This window comes from Coregonus clupeaformis, chromosome 15 (genome assembly GCF_020615455.1).
Source record: "Coregonus clupeaformis isolate EN_2021a chromosome 15, ASM2061545v1, whole genome shotgun sequence".
NCBI classification, from domain to species: domain Eukaryota; kingdom Metazoa; phylum Chordata; class Actinopteri; order Salmoniformes; family Salmonidae; genus Coregonus; species Coregonus clupeaformis.
The window spans coordinates 58864594-58885669 of NC_059206.1; the positions used below are offsets into that span (position 1 = coordinate 58864594).

General features: G+C 45.2%; 1 protein-coding gene across 1 annotated transcript in view; it reads left to right on the plus strand.

The window, feature by feature from the left end:
- Positions 1–21076, plus strand: part of piezo1 (piezo-type mechanosensitive ion channel component 1) — a 69678-nt gene that overhangs the window by 25760 nt on the left and 22842 nt on the right. Inside the window, 3 exon segments of the mRNA XM_045225457.1 lie at positions 12087–12209; positions 13082–13124; positions 13357–13513. Coding sequence (XP_045081392.1) covers positions 12087–12209; positions 13082–13124; positions 13357–13513 — 323 coding nt within the window.

Genomic DNA, 21076 nt, shown 5'->3' on the forward strand with positions numbered 1-21076 from the left:
AAATGTTGCTTTAATAAATAAATTCATAATAAATAGATTCCGCCAGAAAAAGTAGTCCGGACAAAATACTCGTTGCTAGACTGGTTGCTATGCAACAACCACAGGCTAGGTAGCAAGCTTACATTAAATGTATGCAAAAACCGAGCTTAGCGCCACTTCTAGAGTGACTAACACATGCCAATTATTTATTAATGTTGATCTGAATGTTACCATTTATTGTGCACGAATAGAAAAATTGACCCATGTTAACGTTTGTTGTTGGCTTGCCCATGTTGTCGTTTGTTGGCTCCACGCTGCTGGAAATGGATGCCGTTCTTTTAACTGGGGGAGCTGCTGCTGTGTTGTCAGAGAGAATAGTGTTCCACCGCTTCCTCGCTTCCAGATTTGGCCTCCAGTAACTTTGAAGAGAGTTTTCGAATCTGTGTCCTCTGACATACAGTATTTCTCATGCCTCTGTCATCCGACAGTTTCTGGATCATGGTGGTTCGAAGGCAGTGGTTTGTGTAAATCTGCGACGGGCCAGCTATTTTGCAGATCTTTGGCAGCATTGTTGCGAGGGTGTTCACTCCCATCGGCTCTTTTGTGTACCTGAAACATAAGACAAAATAACGTTAGCTAATAGTTAGGCCTATATAGCTACCAGTTATATTGTCAGGGTACATTAGAATGATTTAGCTAGATAACAGTTACATACCATATGTAGCCGTTCACTGGTGGGCAGCTTTGTCACGCCCCTCTTTCCTCAACTTTTTAATTACGCCGACAGACACATTGTTGCTCGTTGTGAATTCTGTGTCTTTCTGTATACTCAATGCCAGACTGAGACGGGGGGTCGTTGATATGTCGGTTCAAACCAGCCTTGAGTCCAGTGTAGCTGCTAATCCCATATTCTTCGCCATTCATGTTTCTCACTGAACCATACAAGTCCCGTAGAATGACACTCAGCTCCGTTTTTGTTGTATTCCCAAACTCACAATGTATCCCTTTTCCACACACCAGTCACTGAAGCAGGTAAGTGCCCACTTTGTTTGTTTCACGATGTTATTTTCATTTCGGTTTCTCTCAAGTTAATCTAAACACTTATTTTCTACATTTGCATGTTGAGCTATTGTTGATTTAGCAGTTTTATCGACGTGACGATAAAGGTGAAAAGGATAAACGTCTGTATATGATCTCACATACACACGGCTAAATGCTGTTTTAACCAATCAGCATCCAGTATCCAAACTACCTGGTTTATAATCTCAATTAGACCGCTGGGGGTGATGTTTGTGGGTGTTGTGTAATGTTAAACCATGGATTAGATTGAGGTGTGTGGCTTTGCTTTGCCCTCTCTCATTTCCTCTGTGTGTCCACTGGGCTGGGCAGTGTCAGGATGATGCCAGGTTAGCCAGGCAGGTAGACAGGCACTTACAGAGGGCTTAACATCCAGCTTTGTCTGGGTCTTGAGTGAGAGCCTGGGGCCTGGGCCTGCCAAAACACACAGCAGGTGACTAAACCAGCTCCCTTTGATATTGCCCAAATAATGCACTTGCGCTGAATGGAGGTGTTGAATATTATGAATATCTCATGTCAAATGTATGGACTGACAAACAGACAGACAGCCTTTAAAAGGACCAATCAGCAGTTGCTACATAAATTTTTGGACTGTTAAATTAATTATATACAGTACCAGGCAAAAGTTTGGACACGCCTACTCATTCCAGGGTTTTTCTTTATTTTGACTATTTCCTACATTGTAGAATAATAGTGAAGACATCAAAATTATGAAATAACACATATGGAATCATGAAGTAATCAAAAAAGTGTTAAACAAATCAAAATATATTTTATTTTTGAGATTCTTCAAATAGCCATGCTGGTTAAGTGTGCCTTGAATTCTAAATAAATCACAGACAGTGTCACCAGCAAAGCACCATCACACCTCCTCGTCCATGCTTCACGGTGGGAACCACACATGCGGAGATCATCCGTTCACCTACTCTGTGTCTCACAAAGACACGGCGGTTGGAACAAAAAATCTCACATTTAGACTCATCAGACCAAAGGACAGATTTCCACCGGTCTAATGTCCATTGCTCGTGTTTCTTGGCCCAAGCAAGTCTCTTCTTCTTATTGGTGTCCTTTAGTAGTGGTTTCTTTGCAGCAATTCGACCATTAAGGCCTGATTCTTCTCTGAACAGTTGATGTTGAGATGTCTTACTTGAACTCTGTGAAGCATTTACTTGGGCTGCAATTTGAGGTGCAGTTAATTGCCGATTTTCTGAGGCTGGTAACTAATGAACTTATCCTCTGCAGCAGAGGTAACTCTGGGTCTTCCTTTCCTGTGGCAGTCATGAGAGCCAGTTTCATCATAGCGCTTGATGGTTTGTGCAACTGCACTTGAAGAAACTTTCAAAGTTCTTGACATTTTCCGTATTGACTGACCTTAATGTCTTAAAGTAATGATGGACGTCGTCTTTTGCTATTGAGTGTTTTGCATAATATGGACTTGGTCTTTTACCAAATAGGGCTATCTCTGTATACCACCCCTACTTAACAACTGATTGCTAAACAAAGAAGAAAGAAATTACAAATAACTTTTAACAAGGCACACCTGTTAATTGAAATGCATTCCAGGTGACTACTAGAGCTGGTTGAGAGAATGCCAAGAGTGTGAAGCTGTCATCAGGGCAAAGGGTGGCTACTTTGAAGAATTAAATATAAATATATTTGGATTTGTTTAACACTTTTTTGGTTACTGCTTGATTACATATGTGTTATTTCATAGTTTTGATGTCTTCACTATTATTCTACAATGTAGAAAATAGTAAAAATAAAGAATAAAAGTATAAGCTTGTTTTACTCCAATGTTTGTAAACAAAGTCAATGTAAACAAACATGGTTAAAACTATCATTTTGATCTCATTGATGGCCAGGTCAGTCCTGGCATCCATAGCTGTCTATTAATTTGAGAGTGGTTATATTTCTCAAGCACCATCCCTCAGCTGTTTACCAAAACAAGTGGTGGGGTACCCACTTTGTAATTTTTTAAACTCCGGATTACCCCTTTAAAGAGTGATTGAATTTGGGCCTTTTGACTATAACACACAGGGCCACCCAAGCTCAAGTTCTATTTCCTGATTACTTTTATGTGTAAATGTCACGCCCTGGCCTATATAACGCTAGCTAGTTTGGTCAGGGTGTGAATAATCTATGTTTGTATTTCTATGTTTGGCCGGGTTTGGTTCCCAATCAGAGGCAGCTGTCGCTCGTTGTCTCTGATTGGGGATCATACTTAGGCAGCCAGTTTTCCTGCCTGTGTTGTGGGTTTTTGTTTGTGTTCGGTTAGTGTGGCTTGTTAGTGTTAGCCTTCCGACGTCACGTTTTGTTGTTTTTGTATGTTTATTCAGTTCAATAAACATGGATGCATTTCACGCTGCGTCTTGGTCCGTCCCGTGTATGAATGATCGGGACAGAAAAACCCACCACCAATGGACCAAGCAGCGTGCCCAGGAGGAGCAGAGAGGATGGACCTGGCAGGAGATAAGAGAGGATCTGGCAAGGCAGATGGAGGCCCTGAAAGGGATCAGGGTGGAGAGACAGCCCCAATAATTTTTTTGGGGGGCTAAAAGGGTGGTCGGGGAGCGACAGAGAGGAGCCTCGACCACTGCACTCGTGGGGGCTCAAGGAGGAGTCCTCACTGGAGGAGGACGGGGCGCGGAGTGTAAAGGACGGAGTTCCCAGTCCGGTACGCCCCGTACCTGCTCTCCGCACCAAGTCAGTGGTGCGTGTTCCCAGTCTGGCCCGGCCTGTTCCTGCTCCCCGCACCAAGCCAGTGGTGCGTGTTCCCAGTCTGGCCCGGCCTGTTCCTGCTCCCTGCACCAAGCCAGTGGTGCCTGTCGCCATTCCGGCCCGGCCTGTTCCTGCTCCTCGCACCAAGCCAGTGGTGCGCGTCGCCAGTCTGGCCCGGCCTGTTCCTGCTCCTCGCACCAAGCCAGTGGTGCTGCGTCGCCAGTCCGGCCCGGCCTGTTCCTGCTCCTCGTACCAAGCCAGTGGTGCGCGTCGCCAGTCGGCCCGGCCTGTTCCCGTACCAAGCCAGTGGTGCGCGTCGCCAGTCCGCCCGGCCTGTTCCTGCTCGCCAAGCCAGTGGGGTGCGTCGCCAGTCGGCACGGTCCGTGCCGTTCCACCGGTCAGCGGCTCCACTCGGGCCAGAGCAGTCCGCTCCACGGTGCCTGATCCAGCTCCGGTCAGCGGCTCCACACTGGAGCCAGAGCAGTCCGCTCCACCGGTGCCTGATCCAGCTCCGGTCAGCGGCTCTACTCCGGAGCCGGAGCCACCACCGAGGCTGGAAGCCCACCCGGACCCTCCCCTATTCAGTCAAGTTTGTGCGGCCGGAGTCCGCACCTTTGGGGGTACTGTCACGCCCTGGCCTATATAACTCTAGCCAGTTTGGTCAGGGTGTGAATAATCTATGTTTGTATTTCTATGTAAAAATGTGTGGTCTGTTTATGAATAAAAACTAATTTGCAGAGAAATAGCTATAGTTACGTGGTCTACCCCTGTTATGATATTAATGTGTAAAGTGAAAAACCTAATGGTCAGTAATATGCGATGGCAACGAAACAGGAATTAATATGAAAAATGCAGAAACCTCTTATTCTCGACTTTGCTCTGGAAGCCAAACTTGATTACCCACAATACACTCCTGTTGAGAGGCTGTATTACAGGGATTTCTCGCTTCATGTTTGAGAGTTTTTCTATCTCTATCTTCTCATGATTTGATGGTGCAGTGTTTTCCCTCAGTATTCCCTCAATATAAAGTTCTGATTTCACAGTACTTAGTTACAATCGGCGTTAATCTCCTGCAGACATGATAAAAACACAGCAGATGTTGTTTTTCAGAGGTGTACAAAGAATTATGTCAGCAGCACAAACCTACTGCTCAATGATGTCCTTATTCTATAGTAAAGAGGGTATACAGAACTATAGAGCTAACCTCCTCCTGACAGCTTGATTATTTTGCCGCCTCTGCTCTTGCTCAGCAAAGCCCAAGTGGTTTCATTGATTGACTCAACATAAATATTGCTCTATTTTAGACAGACGAATCTCCTGGTGTGCTCTTAATCAAATACCAATAAACAGTGGATATTATTTCAGGTCTGGAAAATCCGCTCTTTCCACATCCTTCCCATATCCTCCACCCACATCCCTGTCTGTGGTAGCAGTTTAGTGATCTATGGCTGCTGTAGACCGAACAATAGAAATGGTACTGATTTTTAACACCACAGATAAGCACACACACCCTGCACCCAGCCTTAACCCCCAGAGGCTTGTTTATCTAACATATCAACTGGCTCACGCTCCTGAGAGCCAATGGGCGCTATCAGTTCCTGTACTAGTGATAAGGTCTACAGTGAATCAGACCCCGTTCCTGCCGCCTCTGTAAAATAAACACAGAACCGGAAGCACGCTAATTATAGATCATTAAAACAGTTGAATTCTCCCATTCTCTCTCCTTTGTTATTTTTTTTCCATCGATGAAAGGATGGGAGATTATATGAACAAGCTGCGTTTAATACTATTCCATCTCAGTGCTGTTAGGTTCAATAACTACGTTTCTTTTAGAGGGAAAACGGGGGAAATCTGAGCATGATAAGCTGTGCGGGGTCACATGACTATTTCTGGGGGAACTGAGTATGTGTAAATGGTGAGAGGTTTATTTCAGGGGGACTCGCTGGTGGAAGTGATTCCCTGAAGGAAAATCCCAGAGTCTGCCAGCCTCTTATAAAATGAAGCCTGACAGAGAATAGGATTAACGGTTTTAATGAAAACCATCTTGAATCGTTCCCTGCCTCCAATTATCAGCACATTTCTTGGTCTGGGCTGCCATGGGAGGACCAGATGCATGTAATCATGGAGGCAGATGGATGAACCAGGAGGATTCTGGAGACGTCAAGCAGAAACGACCCCCTCCGCCTCACCTCCACATGCTCCTCCTTTCCAGGGAAAATGTAATCTCACCCTCCATGAATTTGGTGGAGCATGGGACATATTAGGGTTGAGAGTAGCCATGGTCACAATTTCCTCTGTGGATTAGCGGGTTAAAGGAGTTGTTGTCTTATGTCATACTGCCCTGAGACCTGACCTGGTTATAGATGCTCTGGCCTGTCTGGAAGGAAATGATGACTGTTTCCAGTGACTGAGAGGAAGACTGAGAGGAAGCTTATTCTATACACATTACAATTAATACAGGCTACCACATGCATGTGCGCTCTTGCTTTCCCCTTTTGTGTTATTGAATCGATCCCATATTGTTGTCATTCATTCAGTAACATAAGCTAAGACTCAATTAAGTGGATCTCACCAAGGTATCATTGGATTCATTGAGGCCACTGACAGAGAGGACTGTGGTAAGCCTTAATAGTCCCTTTCAGCTCCTCCCCAGCCCAAATCCATATAACCTGATACACTGTGTTTGACATTTCCTTCAAAAGACTATGTTCCATTGCTCGCTCCCCATTATCTAAATCCCCCGTATTGTACAATCTGGACACACTGTCGTTTCCCCAGAGCTGATAAGCAAAAGGACAAATATTGAGCACCTGTCTGGAGCCTGCTGGGTTACACTGTTCCCAATTTAGGAAAATAATAGGGGATTTATTCACTGGTATTCAGGTCCAACGCTCGCAGGGTGTTGCATCAAATCTCTTCCCCTGTGTATTCTATTCACACCTGCAGGGGCTCTACAACATCCCTTCCTGAGGCACCGCTGTTGAGACCACGTCCATATCCACAGCTTTCCTGTCGCCAGTGAAACAGCAGTTTGAGACATGGAGGAATGAATGTCCCCTCTGGTTTTTGTTTTGTGTGTTTTTTGTTGAGGAAGGCATCGTGTGGCTTTGAAAGGCCCCAAAGCCCAACTGTCACTGACTGTCATGCTGATAAATGAGAGGGTGTGAGGGAAATGCACACCAGGCCAGGCCTCCCTAAATGAGTACTCAAGGCCGACCACAGCTTAAACTGGGCAGAGAATAGACTGTGGGAAGGGCCGTAAGTGCAGTTGACAACAAGTTTGCAGCTGATTTCAGATTATTTCTGTTCCAATGCTGATATATTAGACAAGACAGCTGTTTGTTCTCAGACAAATATGAGACCACTCTCAATAGGCCTATCTGGAGAAATGGAGCAGGTTTAGCCAATGAAAATAGAGTCCGGCATTTTGAATAATGAGAGAGAACTAGCATCAGTATGTAAGGTATCTGTCCACCGCCACATGGAGCAAAACAATATACTGCTAGTGTGCACTGAAAAGAGACTGTATATTTCATCACAAATCATGTCAACCTGTAAATCATTTTAATAATGAAAGCAAGTTACATTACTATCTTCATTAAATGGCATGTAAAGTACACCTACAAACATATTGGCTATATTATGGATATTTGCCCAGTCTGACCCTTCCTTTCCTTTACCTGCTAGGCAGTGGAGGCTGCTGAGGGGAGGACGGCTCATAATATTGACTGGAATGGAATGGTATGAAACACATGGTTTTCATCTGTTTGATACCATTCCATTCACTCCATTCCAGCCATTACACTCGAGTCCAGACATTATTATGAGCCGTCCTCCCCTCAGCAGCCTCCACTGCTGCTGGGAGTTATGTGGGAGGCAGGGGTGGGGTCAATTCCATTTCAATTCCAGTTGTCTTCAATGCTTTTCAATGAGGAACATTTTGAATTTAAATGGAATTGACCCCAACCCTGGTGGGAGGAGTGAGGGTCTGTGGACCCCTGGTTGGTTGTTTCTCTTGGTTAGATCAGTGGCCTGAGAGTGAGAGGCCATGGGGCCAGAGAGGAGCTTTTCCCAGAGGCGTGCCTGCTATGTGCCCTCCGCTCCTCCGCTCCCAACAGGAACTGGGATTCCACACGCCACTGTTATTTCAGCAGAGTCTTCTTACGCAAACGCCAGCTTTTCTCACACCAACGCAGCCCTGCGACAGGACAGGATGTCAGAGAACAGCACAGATAAGCGTAGGCAGCAGGACATGGTGTACGATCCAAATGTAATGCAAAACAACAAAACATAAATAAATGTCAGTGTTTTCAGTCATTTTTGTTTACTGTCGGGTAGCTGTTTCTTCAGGTTGCTGACTATTGTTGCTGATTGGTAGAAGTTTTTAAACAAATGTACCTTTTAGTGTAATGAGTTTACACACATAGAACATGTGAATGAGATCCCTCTAGTAAGCAGACCAACTAGCAGGGTCAGTGTGTTCTCTCACTCTAATATTTTAGCAGTACAGTACGGGTGGTGTAAGCCAGAGATGCAGTGTGTGTGTTTCCAGTCAGTGGATGGTGTTAGGAATTGAAAACCGGTCAAGGTGTGGAGACATGCGTGATGCATAATACAAGGCGAACAACTTCTATGTTTAACAGACAGACAGACATGCATATAGGAAGACATTACTCTAAGAGGTTCGCAGCAAATCTCTCCCACTCCAGAGGGGAGGGCAGAATTAAATACTCTTGCCTTATCTGTTCGCTGTTTCACCCTTCCGTGCCTGGTGCCAAAGCATTAAATCAAGGCTGAGACCTTGGGGTAGAATAGACTATACATTTGAAACATCTTAATCGCTTAAGGACACCCATGGCTGATTGTTATGGCTCAAGGGCCCAGATACCAGTTACTAAGACCTGCTTTACGGTGACCTCTAGCATTAAAGAGAGTACCTAAAGGCCAAATTCCAATAGGGAATAATCATCAGAACATAGCTTTCTTAACAGGCCCACAGTGGCCTCGTTGAACCACCACGCCCTCTGTACCCTGGACTGTTGTGTCCGGAGGCTGGCCCTGTGGACCCCTCTCCATAACAGCACTGTTTACACTGGCCAGCTAAACCAGCCTTTTACGATGCGCTGGAAAAATAAGCCGGTATGCCTGAGGTCCTCTTTTTGGAAAGCTCCCGCTTTACAAATGAGGTAAATTGAATTAAAGAAAATACATTGGGTTTTTTAGCGAATGAAAACAAACAGAGCACAGTATCGCTCAGAGTGCCTGGCAGGAGTCGGCTCATTTCTCAGGGATGAAACTCAATTAGGTTCTGTTTTCGACTTGTGAAAGAGTAATTTTGGAACTATTATTCCATCTCCCCTCAGTCTAAATAGTGTATAAGAATAAATAAAGCCAACAACTGCAGAGCAAACTGTGAAAGTTATGTGGCTCTTTAGCGGCCTGAGTATTAAACATAATGTCCTGCTCTTTAACATGCACTGTTCTTCTTTCCACTCTAACCCGGGCCCAGAAACTCTGCTGCACCCCTCCATGTCAGGTGCACTACAGTCACAAGACTTGTTAAAACAATGTTCAGAGCTACACTCGTACAATTGAGAATTCCTCCAAATTATCCTGTTTCATGGAAAATCGAGTAATGTCACCCCAGATTGCAGATTTTAGTTGAGGTTTTACGACACATACAACACCAGGGTGAGTGGGGAAAGAGGGCGCCCGCTGAAACATTTTTTTTTACAGACGTCACCAGAGCAAATTTCTGCCTGTCTCTGAAAATACAAACTAGAAAAGGCAAACATGGCCTAGAAAAGGTCCTGCAATTCACAGATTTAGGGTTTGATCTCCCTGTAGTGAACTACACTACCCAGTGGCCTCTGCTCACCTCTGGCTTTCACCAAGAACACTGCTGCCCCCACTCAGATCCAAAACCAGACCTTCCCAGATAGTTCACTATCTAATGAGAGATGATGAGGCCATGATTGCAATGATTGTCATTGGCTGTCATGTCATGCTATCCCTGGTATGAAGATTTTAATATCATGTTTGTGTTGAGTTATGTCTTGATAGTACTTAAGAATAGTGATGGCAGGTCTCAGATGTCATCACCACATTGGTGGCTGTGCTGGTCTCTCCTCAGAGAGATCTCCATCATATGAAACCTGCTCTGGAAAGAACACTACACACCATGCTCTGGTTCCCTATGAGGAGCTGTCTCCCTCTGGCCTTGTTTTAAGACACTGGAATGCACCTCCACATTCCATTCCTACTTTATCTCTTAGAATAGGAAACTACCCCAAAACTTAGATTACGGTGCAGAGTGCATGAGTGGTGTGCAATGACAGTGTAAATGCAGGTAAGTGGGTCTAGGCGTGCATATTTTTTTTGATGTTTTAGAGGTCATGTTACTCTAGCTGACAGTCATGAGTAATGTAACGTAGGAATGTTGTAGATGGATATCTTCATGATGACCCTGCAAAGAACTATGATAGGTTCTACTTATAGCCCTTCAGGTCCTACAGGAGAGGGATGGACTCAATAGCCTTGAACTATACTGTGACACAGGATACATGCAGAATATTAGCAAGGCAGTTACAGAATTTGATTTGGAGTTGAGTTTTAAAGAGGCAATGACATCATGATTTTCCAGTAGCAGGGGTAGAGAGCCGGGTGGTTGAAGAGGGCCCCGTGTAGCTCAGTTGGTAGAGCATGGTGCTTGCAACGCCAACGGTTGTTGGTTCGATTCCCATGGGGGCCAGTATGAAAAATAATAATAATAATAATGTATGCACTCACTAACTGTAAGTCACACTGGATAAGAGCGTCTGCTAAATGACTTAAATGTAAAGAGGGAAGACAGCGCAGTGAACTTAACTTAAACACACACACACTTGGAGACAGTGGAGCTTATGTGCAGGGGTTTGGGTAGCAGCAGTTGAGTAGAGCTGTCTGCAGTAAGTCAGGGTGACCTCATCTTCAACAGGGGGTCTTGGCTGTGTACAACGCCTCCTATATTATTTACTCCTCTCTTGGACGGATCCCTTCTTTTCCAAAACACACACGGAGACGTTATTAGCATGTGTGACGTGTGTCCACTGGGGGTTACGGCAGGCGTGTCTGACATTTATCAGCCCTGTCACGTCTCTCTCTTTTTCCTTCCGTCTCATACATGGAAAGATAAACATGTCCAACACAGAGAGTGGCTGTGATGGATCTTGATCCTGCACAATTGGAGAGGGGGAAAAAATTCATAATCTTAACCTTTTCACAAAGTTCACATCACATCACTGACAGGGGGCACGTGAAATCAAATGTGAATGGTTCACTGGGCATTAAATGATTTAAAAGGATGATGATGCTCAGAAACCAGGTTCATGAATAATACTCTCTCACTGCTCTGGTGTACTACATCTAGCTAGCAATGCCACGTTGAATACTATTTTCATCCTCAGGTCTAGTATTAGTCATAAATGTAAATTGGTGTACGTGGAATAAACCTAAATCTGGGATCAGGGATAAGCCTGTAAATGCAATACCTAACCTCCTGTCTGCTGTAATTGAGGGGGTGGTAGAGCAGCACTGAGCCATTAAACTACCCTTCGCCCTGCAGGCGACAGAGAAAAACAGCCCTATAAAACACAATCAAAGCCCTAAGCTCGTCCCCTAACACTGACTTGTTGTAGCTGCTAATTTTCTTGAGCCAGTCAACGCCTATAAAGGAAAATCCCCCAGGATTCCACAGGGACCTGCAGCATTCGTTCACTACACTGGGAGTTTGTGCCTGTGTCTTAAGTGGCCCATTTTACACCACCAATGGGAGCTGACAGCTTTATGAGGAGACCAATCAAAGCTGCCTCACACAAGCCTGTGGCGAGGAGGTGGGGATTCGGGGCTAGAGCGGGCAAGGGGGCATTTTATGGTCAGCAGCACAGTTTGGCACGGGCAGTACCTCAATGCCATCCACAGGCTTGATAATAGTCTAATGTTCCCATTTTGTTTTAAAACGGGCAATTAACTGTTACAAGCAATTCCTGTTTAGACTATAAACACACTGCTGTGATTACTAGTGCCTCCATGGTCTCAGTATGTGTTCTGACTGGTGGAAAATGAAGCATCAGTTGAAGGTGGGATGGTGTTGAGGATGTTGAGTCAGATCAGGACAAGTCCTTGGAAAACTGTCAGTACTGTGCACCCTGCTATTTCCTGAACCTATTTTACCTGAGGGATGGGAGGAACTGATTGTTATGTTATCTTCCCTTTCATATTCTACATTGTCCCCCCATTCCCCTCCTCTAACTCCATCTCTCTCTTTTCTCCAGGACATACTGGACGCTTCATCAAGGCTCTGTTCTGCACCAGTCTTCTCTTCCTGCTAGCCCATGTCTCCTTCCAGATCTGTCTGTACACTATCCCTGACCTGGACCATGCACTGGGACACAACTGTGAGTGAATATAGACGTCTTTGCCAAAGGCTATTTCGTTGTCATATTTTCAGTCAGCATTTCTAAACAATGGCCTGTGCCATTCATAAGTGGCTTGTTTAGGTTAAATGAATCACTGAGACCACGTGTCAAACTCATTCCAGGGTCGAGTGTCTGCGGGTTTTCGCTCCTCCCTTGTACTTGATTGATGAATTAAGGTCACTGATTAGTAAGGAACTCCCCTCACCTGGTTGTCTAGGTCTTCATTGAAAGGAAAAACCCAGAACCAGCAGACACTAGGCCCTCCATGGAATGAGTTTGACACCCTTGACTTAGACTAAAGAAACTCCATGAAATCATAGCTTCTACCTCTGATTTATTTGGACATGTTAAGTCCAGCTCTCTTCCCGCTCAGTCTATTACTCTGTCATTAGCCACCAGCGTGGAATACTATCAGGGATGCTTGTGAATGCTCCATGCTTACAACCTTCTGACTGTAGAATATGTGGATTTTATTTTGTGGTCTGGACTTATTTTGGCCTGCCCCAATAAACATGTCCTCAAGGAGCTTTAATAGCTAAAGCAGTATTCTTTGATGTCATATTATTTTCTTCTCTGGACCATGTGACTTAGTCCACCATGCTGACTCCAGCTTCAGTCTGTCCATGCCTGGGCTCCTCACAAACCCATTCAAATACCGACACATTGGCTTACTCCTAGTAATACTGGAGGCTCATGGGAACATCTATGGTAGCTGCAGCTGTATGCTATGTTGTAGTTTTTCTCTAGAGTCTAGACCTGGTATGACCTTTCCTGCCCCTAAACAACACTCCATGGCAGAGACCGAGTGGCCTGGGGAGAGTTGGTAGTCCTAACACTCTCTGTCTTTACAGGTAGCTTGTGGGAGACGCTATCGAGGCATGTTGGTGTATCCAGGTATGTGAGGAATGTTTGGAAAAAGCACATTGTGTCTGTGTATCTTGTCACTGAGGATCATCCCTCTCTGAACTGTGTGGAGATCAGTTACTGTTATCTGCAGTATGTTCACTCTTACATCTCTTTTTGTTATTTCTGTTTGTTCTTTATTGTCTTTGTTGTATGTGTGTGAGAATGTACACTTGTAGTTCTTTGATGACCTTTGACCCCTGCATGTGGCTCTGTCTTCTAGGCTGCCCCTGGATGACGTGTGGAGTGTGGTGCATCTGCTGACCCCTGACCTGGGGGTGTTTGTGATCTCCCTGGTTACCCTGGTGGTGTGTAACCGGCTGGTCAAGAAGAGAGATGACGTCACTGTCCTGCCCGTAGCCTCAGACTCCACACAGGGGGTGAATGGTTTTCTGCTCTATAGACACAGACTGGGCTTCACCGCTATGCTGCTATTAATATGGGACATCCGCTCTTTATACCAGTCTATATGTATGGAATCCGAAAGGCAATGAAAGTGTTCAATCATTTTTGAAAACATTCTGTAGAGTATTATGGCTCTCCTCTAGTGTGAGAATGTATAGAAATAGTGAATCTCCTATTCAAGTGGCATTAAAGTCCTTCTCGAGCTATGTACACTAGGGCTGCAAAATATGGGCAAAAAATCAAATTGCAATTTTTTCTTTTTTTACCAAATATTGTGATTTGACTTGCGATATAGGGCCTAGATCAAAACACTTGGGTGAACTGTTGGAATCGTAGAAATAGAATGATTTACAGTGAGGGGAAAAAAGTATTTGATCCCCTGCTGATTTTGTACGTTTGCCCACTGACAAAGAAATGATCAGTCTATAATTTTAATGGTAGGTTTATTTGAACAGTGAGAGACGGAATAACAACAAAAACATCCAGAAAAACGCATGCCAAAAATGTTATAAATTGATTTGCATTTTAATGAGGGAAATAAGTATTTGACCCCTCTGCAAAACATGATTTAGTACTTGGTGGCAAAACCCTTGTTGGCAATCACAGAGGTCAGACGTTTCTTGTAGTTGGCCACCAGGTTTGCACACATCTCAGGAAAGATTTTGTCCCACTCCTCTTTGCAGATCTTCTCCAAGTCATTAAGGTTTCGAGGCTGACGTTTGGCAACTCGAACCTTCAGCTCCATCCACAGATTTTCTATGGGATTAAGGTCTGGAGACTGGCTAGGCCACTCCAGGACCTTAATGTGCTTCTTCTTGAGCCACTCCTTTGTTGCCTTGGCCGTGTGTTTTGGGTCATTGTCATGCTGGAATACCCACCCACGACCCATTTTATATGCCCTGGCTGAGGGAAGGAGGTTCTCACTCAAGATTTGACGGTACATGGCCCCGTCCATCGTCCCTTTGATGCGGTGAAGTTGTCCTGTCCCCTTAGCAGAAAAACACCCCCAAAGCATAATGTTTCCACCTCCATGTTTGATGGTGGGGATGGTGTTCTTGGGGTCATAGAAAGCATTCCTCCTCCTCCAAACACGGCGAGTTGAGTTGATGCCAAAGAGCTCAATTTTGGTCTCATCTGACCACAACACTTTCACCCAGTTCTCCTCTGAATCATTCAGATGTTCATTGGCAAACTTCAGACGGGCATGTATATGTGCTTTCTTGAGCAGGGGGACCTTGCGGGCACTGCAGGATTTCAGTCCTTCACGGCATAGTGTGTTACCAATTGTTTTCTTGGTGACTATGGTCCCAGCTGCCTTGAGATCATTGACAAGATCCTCCCGTCTAGTTCTGGGCTGATTCCTCACCGTTCTCATGATCATTGCAACTCCACAAGGTGAGATCTTGCATGGAGCCCCAGGCCGAGGGAGATTGACAGTTCTTTTGTGTTTCTTCCATTTGCGAATAATCACACCAACTGTTGTCACCTTCTCACCAAGCTGCTTGGCGATGGTCTTGTAGCCCATTCCAGCCTTGTGTAGGTCTACAATCTTGTCCCTGACATCCTTGGAGAGCTCTTTGGTCTTGGCCATGGTGGAGAGTTTGGAATCTGATTGATTGATTGCTTCTGTGGACAGGTGTCTTTTATACAGGTAACAAGCTGAGATTAGGAGCACTCCCTTTAAGAGTGTGCTCCTAATCTCAGCTCGTTACCTGTATACAAGACACCTGGGAGCCAGAAATCTTTCTGATTGAGAGGGGGTCAAATACTTATTTCCCTCATTAAAATGCAAATCAATTTCTAACATTTTTGACATGCGTTTTTCTGGATTTTTTTGTTGTTATTCTGTCTCTCACTGTTCAAATAAACCTACCATTAAAATTATAGACGGATCATTTCTTTGTCAGTGGGCAAACGTACAAAATCAGCAGGGGATCAAATACTTTTTTCCCTCACTGTATATTTAAAAGCATCAGCATCATTCTTGTTTGGAACCATCTGTTGACAGCATTTGACTTAACAGAACAGCATGCAAACATTTAGTGGATCTAACAGCGAGGAGGAGGAACTGTGCTGCTTGACTGACGGGGCGGGCTTGGTCTGTGACGCGTTTGAGTGGCGTTTCAAAATATTGCATGCGATATGAATCTTTGCGATATGGATTTCGATGTGAATTTGATTAATTGTGCAGCCCTAACACGCACACACACCTTTCTCATGCGAGTGCTAGGTACATTACCCCAGAAACACTTGTATGGTAATACTCCAAGCCATATATAGAGTAGTGGGAATGGTCTTGTGTTGCGAATCACAGAGTCACAAACAACAGTGTCCCTGGCTTCCACTACTCAGGAAATGGAAGTTGCTGAGTCACTGCTTCATCGGCTGCTATATATAATGGAACTTTAGAATGATACATTCTTATGGAACGTTATGGCGCCCCATGGGGGTTATGGCTGAGGTCTCTCTGATCACTGCCTCTGAGCTGGGCTGGCCATGTCCGCCTCACCCACGCGCTTGCCTCAAGCCCTTCCACACGGTTCATATTAACTTCATGTTTTGTGCACAACCGTTTCTTAAGTTAAATAATTATTTAGTAACAAACATATTTGTGTATAATTACTTCGCTTGAATCATATTCCAAAATTGCAGAATAAATATGACATCACGTTCAGAATAGTCACAGAATCTAAGCTCACAAGACGCACAACCGCATGCCTCCATGAAAGGCTATCTTTGTTTTGATGCAGCCAGATACTGCTGATAGCACTGTTGTGCAAGCACTGCTAGTATGAACAGATTCACCTACTGTCAGCCTATGAGCAAGAGGACATACAGATACTGGATGGCAGCATTATTCTCTATGGAACTGTATCTTAACGTGAAACAGTGTTGTGGTATGCTACAGTAGTTTAGTTTTACTGTGGTGTGTTGGTGTTTGTTGTGGTGTTACTGGGGCAGAGAGCGACACAGTGAGGTAATGGGGAGGTTCCCTCAGGCCTGGTGCTGGTGACAGAGGTAGCTATTGTTCTACCAGCTGAGTTGGTTTCCGGCTCTGCTTCGCAGTGTGGGAGGCTAGCCCTGCCTGAGCCTGCCTGGGAGAGAGAGGGGCTCCCCAGACGTAATGCTGCCTCCTACCCATGGGCCTCTCTCTCTCACACACACACACACACACACACACACACACACACACACACACACAGACAGACACAGAGGTTTCACCAGTCAGTCTATTAGTGGAAGCTTTTCTCTTCCCTTTGTTGCTGACAGTCTCGACTGCTCTTCACTCTCCAGCCTATGTTGTACTTTCACTCTCATTTTTCTCTCTCTCTCCCTCTTTTCTTTCTTTCTGTTGACTTACACCATCTGAGCACACTCCCTGTACAGCTGCCAAGAGCGCAACAGCTTTCTGCTCGTAGCCAGGGCAACCACCCAAACAAACATAGCCTGCCCCAATCTGTGTCAAAAAAGGAAAAACGGACCCTGACTCGATCAATTAACAAACACAACCAAACTGCTCTTGAGCCTCTTGTGTCCACTCTCTGACAAGAACCTATTACATAGCTACAATTGGCAACCCTTTTTTTCAACAATTTCTCAAGTTTTGTTCTTCATTAAGAGAACAGTCTGTTCTCCTGTCTTTCCTCTCTCTGTTAAATCTGTGTCAGTCAGAATGTTCCTGCATACTGTATTCTTTGCTTCAGAAGTGCTGTGCTGATTGAGGCAGCACTCTGACGATTGATTGCCATGTGTTGACTGAATGCCATGGGTTGCCCCTCTGCTCCTCTCAGACAATATGTCGTTCAGACAGACGCCCACTAAGGCTGAGCCCTGCCATTGGGTGCACTGCAGTTCTCCCTGACTGTACATGACTCAACATCAATTGAGCAGCGCTCTCCTATCCCACAGTTTCAGACCTGCACACACATCAAAAACAACATTCTCACAACATCTCTGTCACGTTGTTGTAACGTTCCCACCGCAACGTTCTGCGGCTGTTCCTGTGTGTGGGAATGAGCGGCTGCCTCCAGCCAGAGAGGCTGAGACAATTGTCTTTGATGTGGCCGGGACTGGCTGTGGAGCCTGGTGGTGTTCAGCTGGGGAGACGGGAGACTGTGTGTTTGTGAAGTGGGCAGTTTGGGCACATCCTTTAACACATTGTGATGTCACGAGAGGCTGTGTCCTGGAGGGACGTTACATCCCCCTGAGATGGCTGCAAACCCAGACAGCTATGGCTCCATCTGCTGGTATGGTCGGGAACTCCAACCCTCTATGGCCAATCTTCCCACGCACCTGAAACAAATCAGGAGCTGATGAGCTGAAGGTTTGGGAAGGGAAGAGACACAGTCTCCAAGCTGGGCTCTCTGGAGGACAAGAGTGCTGCACGTCCACTTCCATGAGGAATATAAGGATTTGGAGATACTTACCTTTGGGAAATACTCACCTTTGGATATATGCACCTGTGGAAATACGTGAGAGACATTTGGAAGGACTTTTTGCTGGGTTGGCCACTAGCTGCAACGTGGACTACAGTAAGGCTGGGGAAAAGTTATCTGAGCGAGTGAGAATTATGATTTTGGATGTGGAAGAGACATCCCTGAACTGTTAACCCTTAAAGAGCCACAAGAGAACAGAATTTTGTTATATTTTCGTTAATTTCCCAAGACCTATAATAAAATCCTTGTTTTGTTTGAACCTTGTCTCCTTGCACTACTTGAGCAATCCCGCTGAAAGCTGTGTAGCCTCTCGTGACGTCACAACATACAGTATACCTCACCCCACCCTCTCATCATACTGCACTCACTGTCCCTCTGGCTCACATGGTTTCAATCAGAACTACATCTAAGGGAGGACAGGGGAGTCAGCAGTGGTTTGTCAGTAACATAAACTTTTGTAGAGGAGGATTAGTCTTCATGAAAACCCCAAGCATACTCCATGTGCAGCTCCAAAAACAGAATCACATTAGGTTGTACATGTAGCTAACCCTTGACCCTGTCCCCCCTGTTGATCCGGGGTGTGTGGGAGAGATGGTGTGCGGGTGACAGGTTGTGTATGTGTGTGAGGGATGGTGTAGTAAAGGGATGATGTACTATATGTGTGTGACAGGTTGGTGTGTGTGAGGAATGCCAGCCCTCTTAGCCCACCCAAAGCGGGATTCCTCAGTAATGAGACTCCCGTGGTCAGTGGTTGACTTCACACGCTGGGGGTGTAAACGACTCCCCTGGCTGGAGTCATGAAGGCCAGGCAGTCATCAGAGCAGCAGTATAGACCACAGAGGAGCCACTGGACGGTCAGGAGAACAGAGGAGACATAATGGAGGGAAATAGGGAGGGTGTGAGGGAAAGAGAGGGAGTGTATAACAGATGGAGAGAGAGAGAGAGGTGTGGGAGTGCCGGCGGCAGGGAATTATGTTGTTGATGATCTCTTGGGAGGAACCCTAGATGAAGGAATGTTCTGGGTGCTTGACCTGTCTGCCTCTAACAACACTTCCCCTAGACAATCATAAGACCTCGCTAGAAGGATAGAGAGGCGTCTGAAAGAAGGCAAAAGTTAGTGAGAGGCAAGCATCTGTCTAGAGAGATACTTCTGGTCATAGGATGAGAGAGAAACTGTATTAATAAAACATGAGGGAGAGGGGGGAGAAAGAGGCCTACTTTCCTTTTATCTGTCTTTTGATGATTCTACCACTGAGCAGTCAGCAGCACACAGATTAACCCTAATGCTCTAGGTTAAACAGAAGACTACAGGGACTCCAGGTAATTGGACTACCACACACTGCCTCTTATGTACAGTATTCCATCATCGAGAATAATGTTGCTGATGCTTAAGATAGTACACTCTTAGAAGAACATGCATTATCTAGAACCTAAAACGGTTCTTCGGCTGTCCCCATAGGAGAACCCTTTGAAGAACCCTTTTTGGTTTCAGGTAGAACCCTTTTGGTTTCCATGTAAAAACCTTTCCACAGAGGGTTCTACCTGGAACCAAAAAGGGTTCTCCTATGGGTACAGCCGAATAACCCTTTTGGAACCCTTTTTTCTAAGAGTGTATGGGCACACTGGCTAACTGGTAGTTGAGATGTGTTTAGGTACAGGGTTTCTAAGCACATGATGAGACTATAGAGATGTTTGTCAGGGAGTTTCCCCTTTCCTCTATTCCACACATCAATAGTTATCTTTCTCTTCCCAGACTCAAACACAGCATTATAATCTCTGTCTCCTACTGCCTGTTATTCCATTTGGGACTGTAACGGAGTGAGACAGCCGATGGCTGGTTGTCTCATGCCAGCGAAGTCAACCAGTGAGAGCTTTAGATAGCAGCGTTTAATGAAACCACACACAACAAACGAGCCCAGATTCTGAAGGAGATTATTAAAAATTGTTAGTTCTGCTTAAGTATTAGGACTTTACATTTAATTCATTCGGAGAAAGAAAGTAAATCAGGTTATGAAGCATTGACATTTCTTAATGGTGGAAAAATATTTTACATTTATATTTTCAAGTGTCACACTAACCTTTTTATAGTGACATGCTAACCCAATCTCTTGTGACCTATGAAATGAATCCTGGTGTCCTGAACCGTATTCAATGACACAGAATATTATGGAGCAGATAGATACCATGTTTGAGACTCTACCCTCTGGTTGGTTGGTTGATGGATTTTTCTATTGCATCTTTTCATGACCCTCATGATAATCAATGTCACACATGTACTTACAGTACAGTACAGTACAAACACAAATACACGCATACACATTAAGGTTAGGAGCAGTGGACAGACAGGATGCCAGGCCAAGTTGATTTACGAGGGGAAACAGTGGAATTAGTTATATGCGCAACAGGACGTGACTACTCAGGCCAAGGGAATAACCAGGGTCGAATTGTGGCAACAGATGCCACCTGTTGTTGGCACGTTAATGTGATGTGACAGATGAGGTGCCGGGCATATTTGTAAAGCTATGTTATAAATCCCTATCACAGTATCACAGTATTAGCCCACCCAGGCCCAGTGTTGTGTTATCCCCCTGCGGCTGGGGTGCTGATCAGGGAGGGATGTGAATGATACTGTGACCTCAGTATCATGTGACTAATGTCCCAGTTACATCTGGCCCTCTGACACACTCCTGTCAGTGATGCCAATACATTTACCACATCATTCACAGTGTCAGAGGGAAATGACAGCTATGAGTGCTGCAAGCACCCTTAGGGCATGCTCTTAGCAGTTTGCGGAATGAACTATGAATCCCCCTCTCGTTCTCGCACGTTGGTACAGTGCGCCAACCTAACACCTGTGACTGACAGGTGGTTTCCTCCACACCCCATTAGATCTGTCTCTCCTGATAACCTGAGGTTAGAGTGACAGTATGGTCACTCTGTTGTGCTCTGGGCTCTGTCGTCTCGTTTGTGTACTCATCCTCTCAGTGGGAACATTCTCCGTCATGGCCGCCGGTCTAGGCCAAGATGCCTCCGGACCGCTACTGAGAAAAGTGACACTGCCAAAAAGAAGAAAAGACTGACCGTACATAGGTCACCATGGTA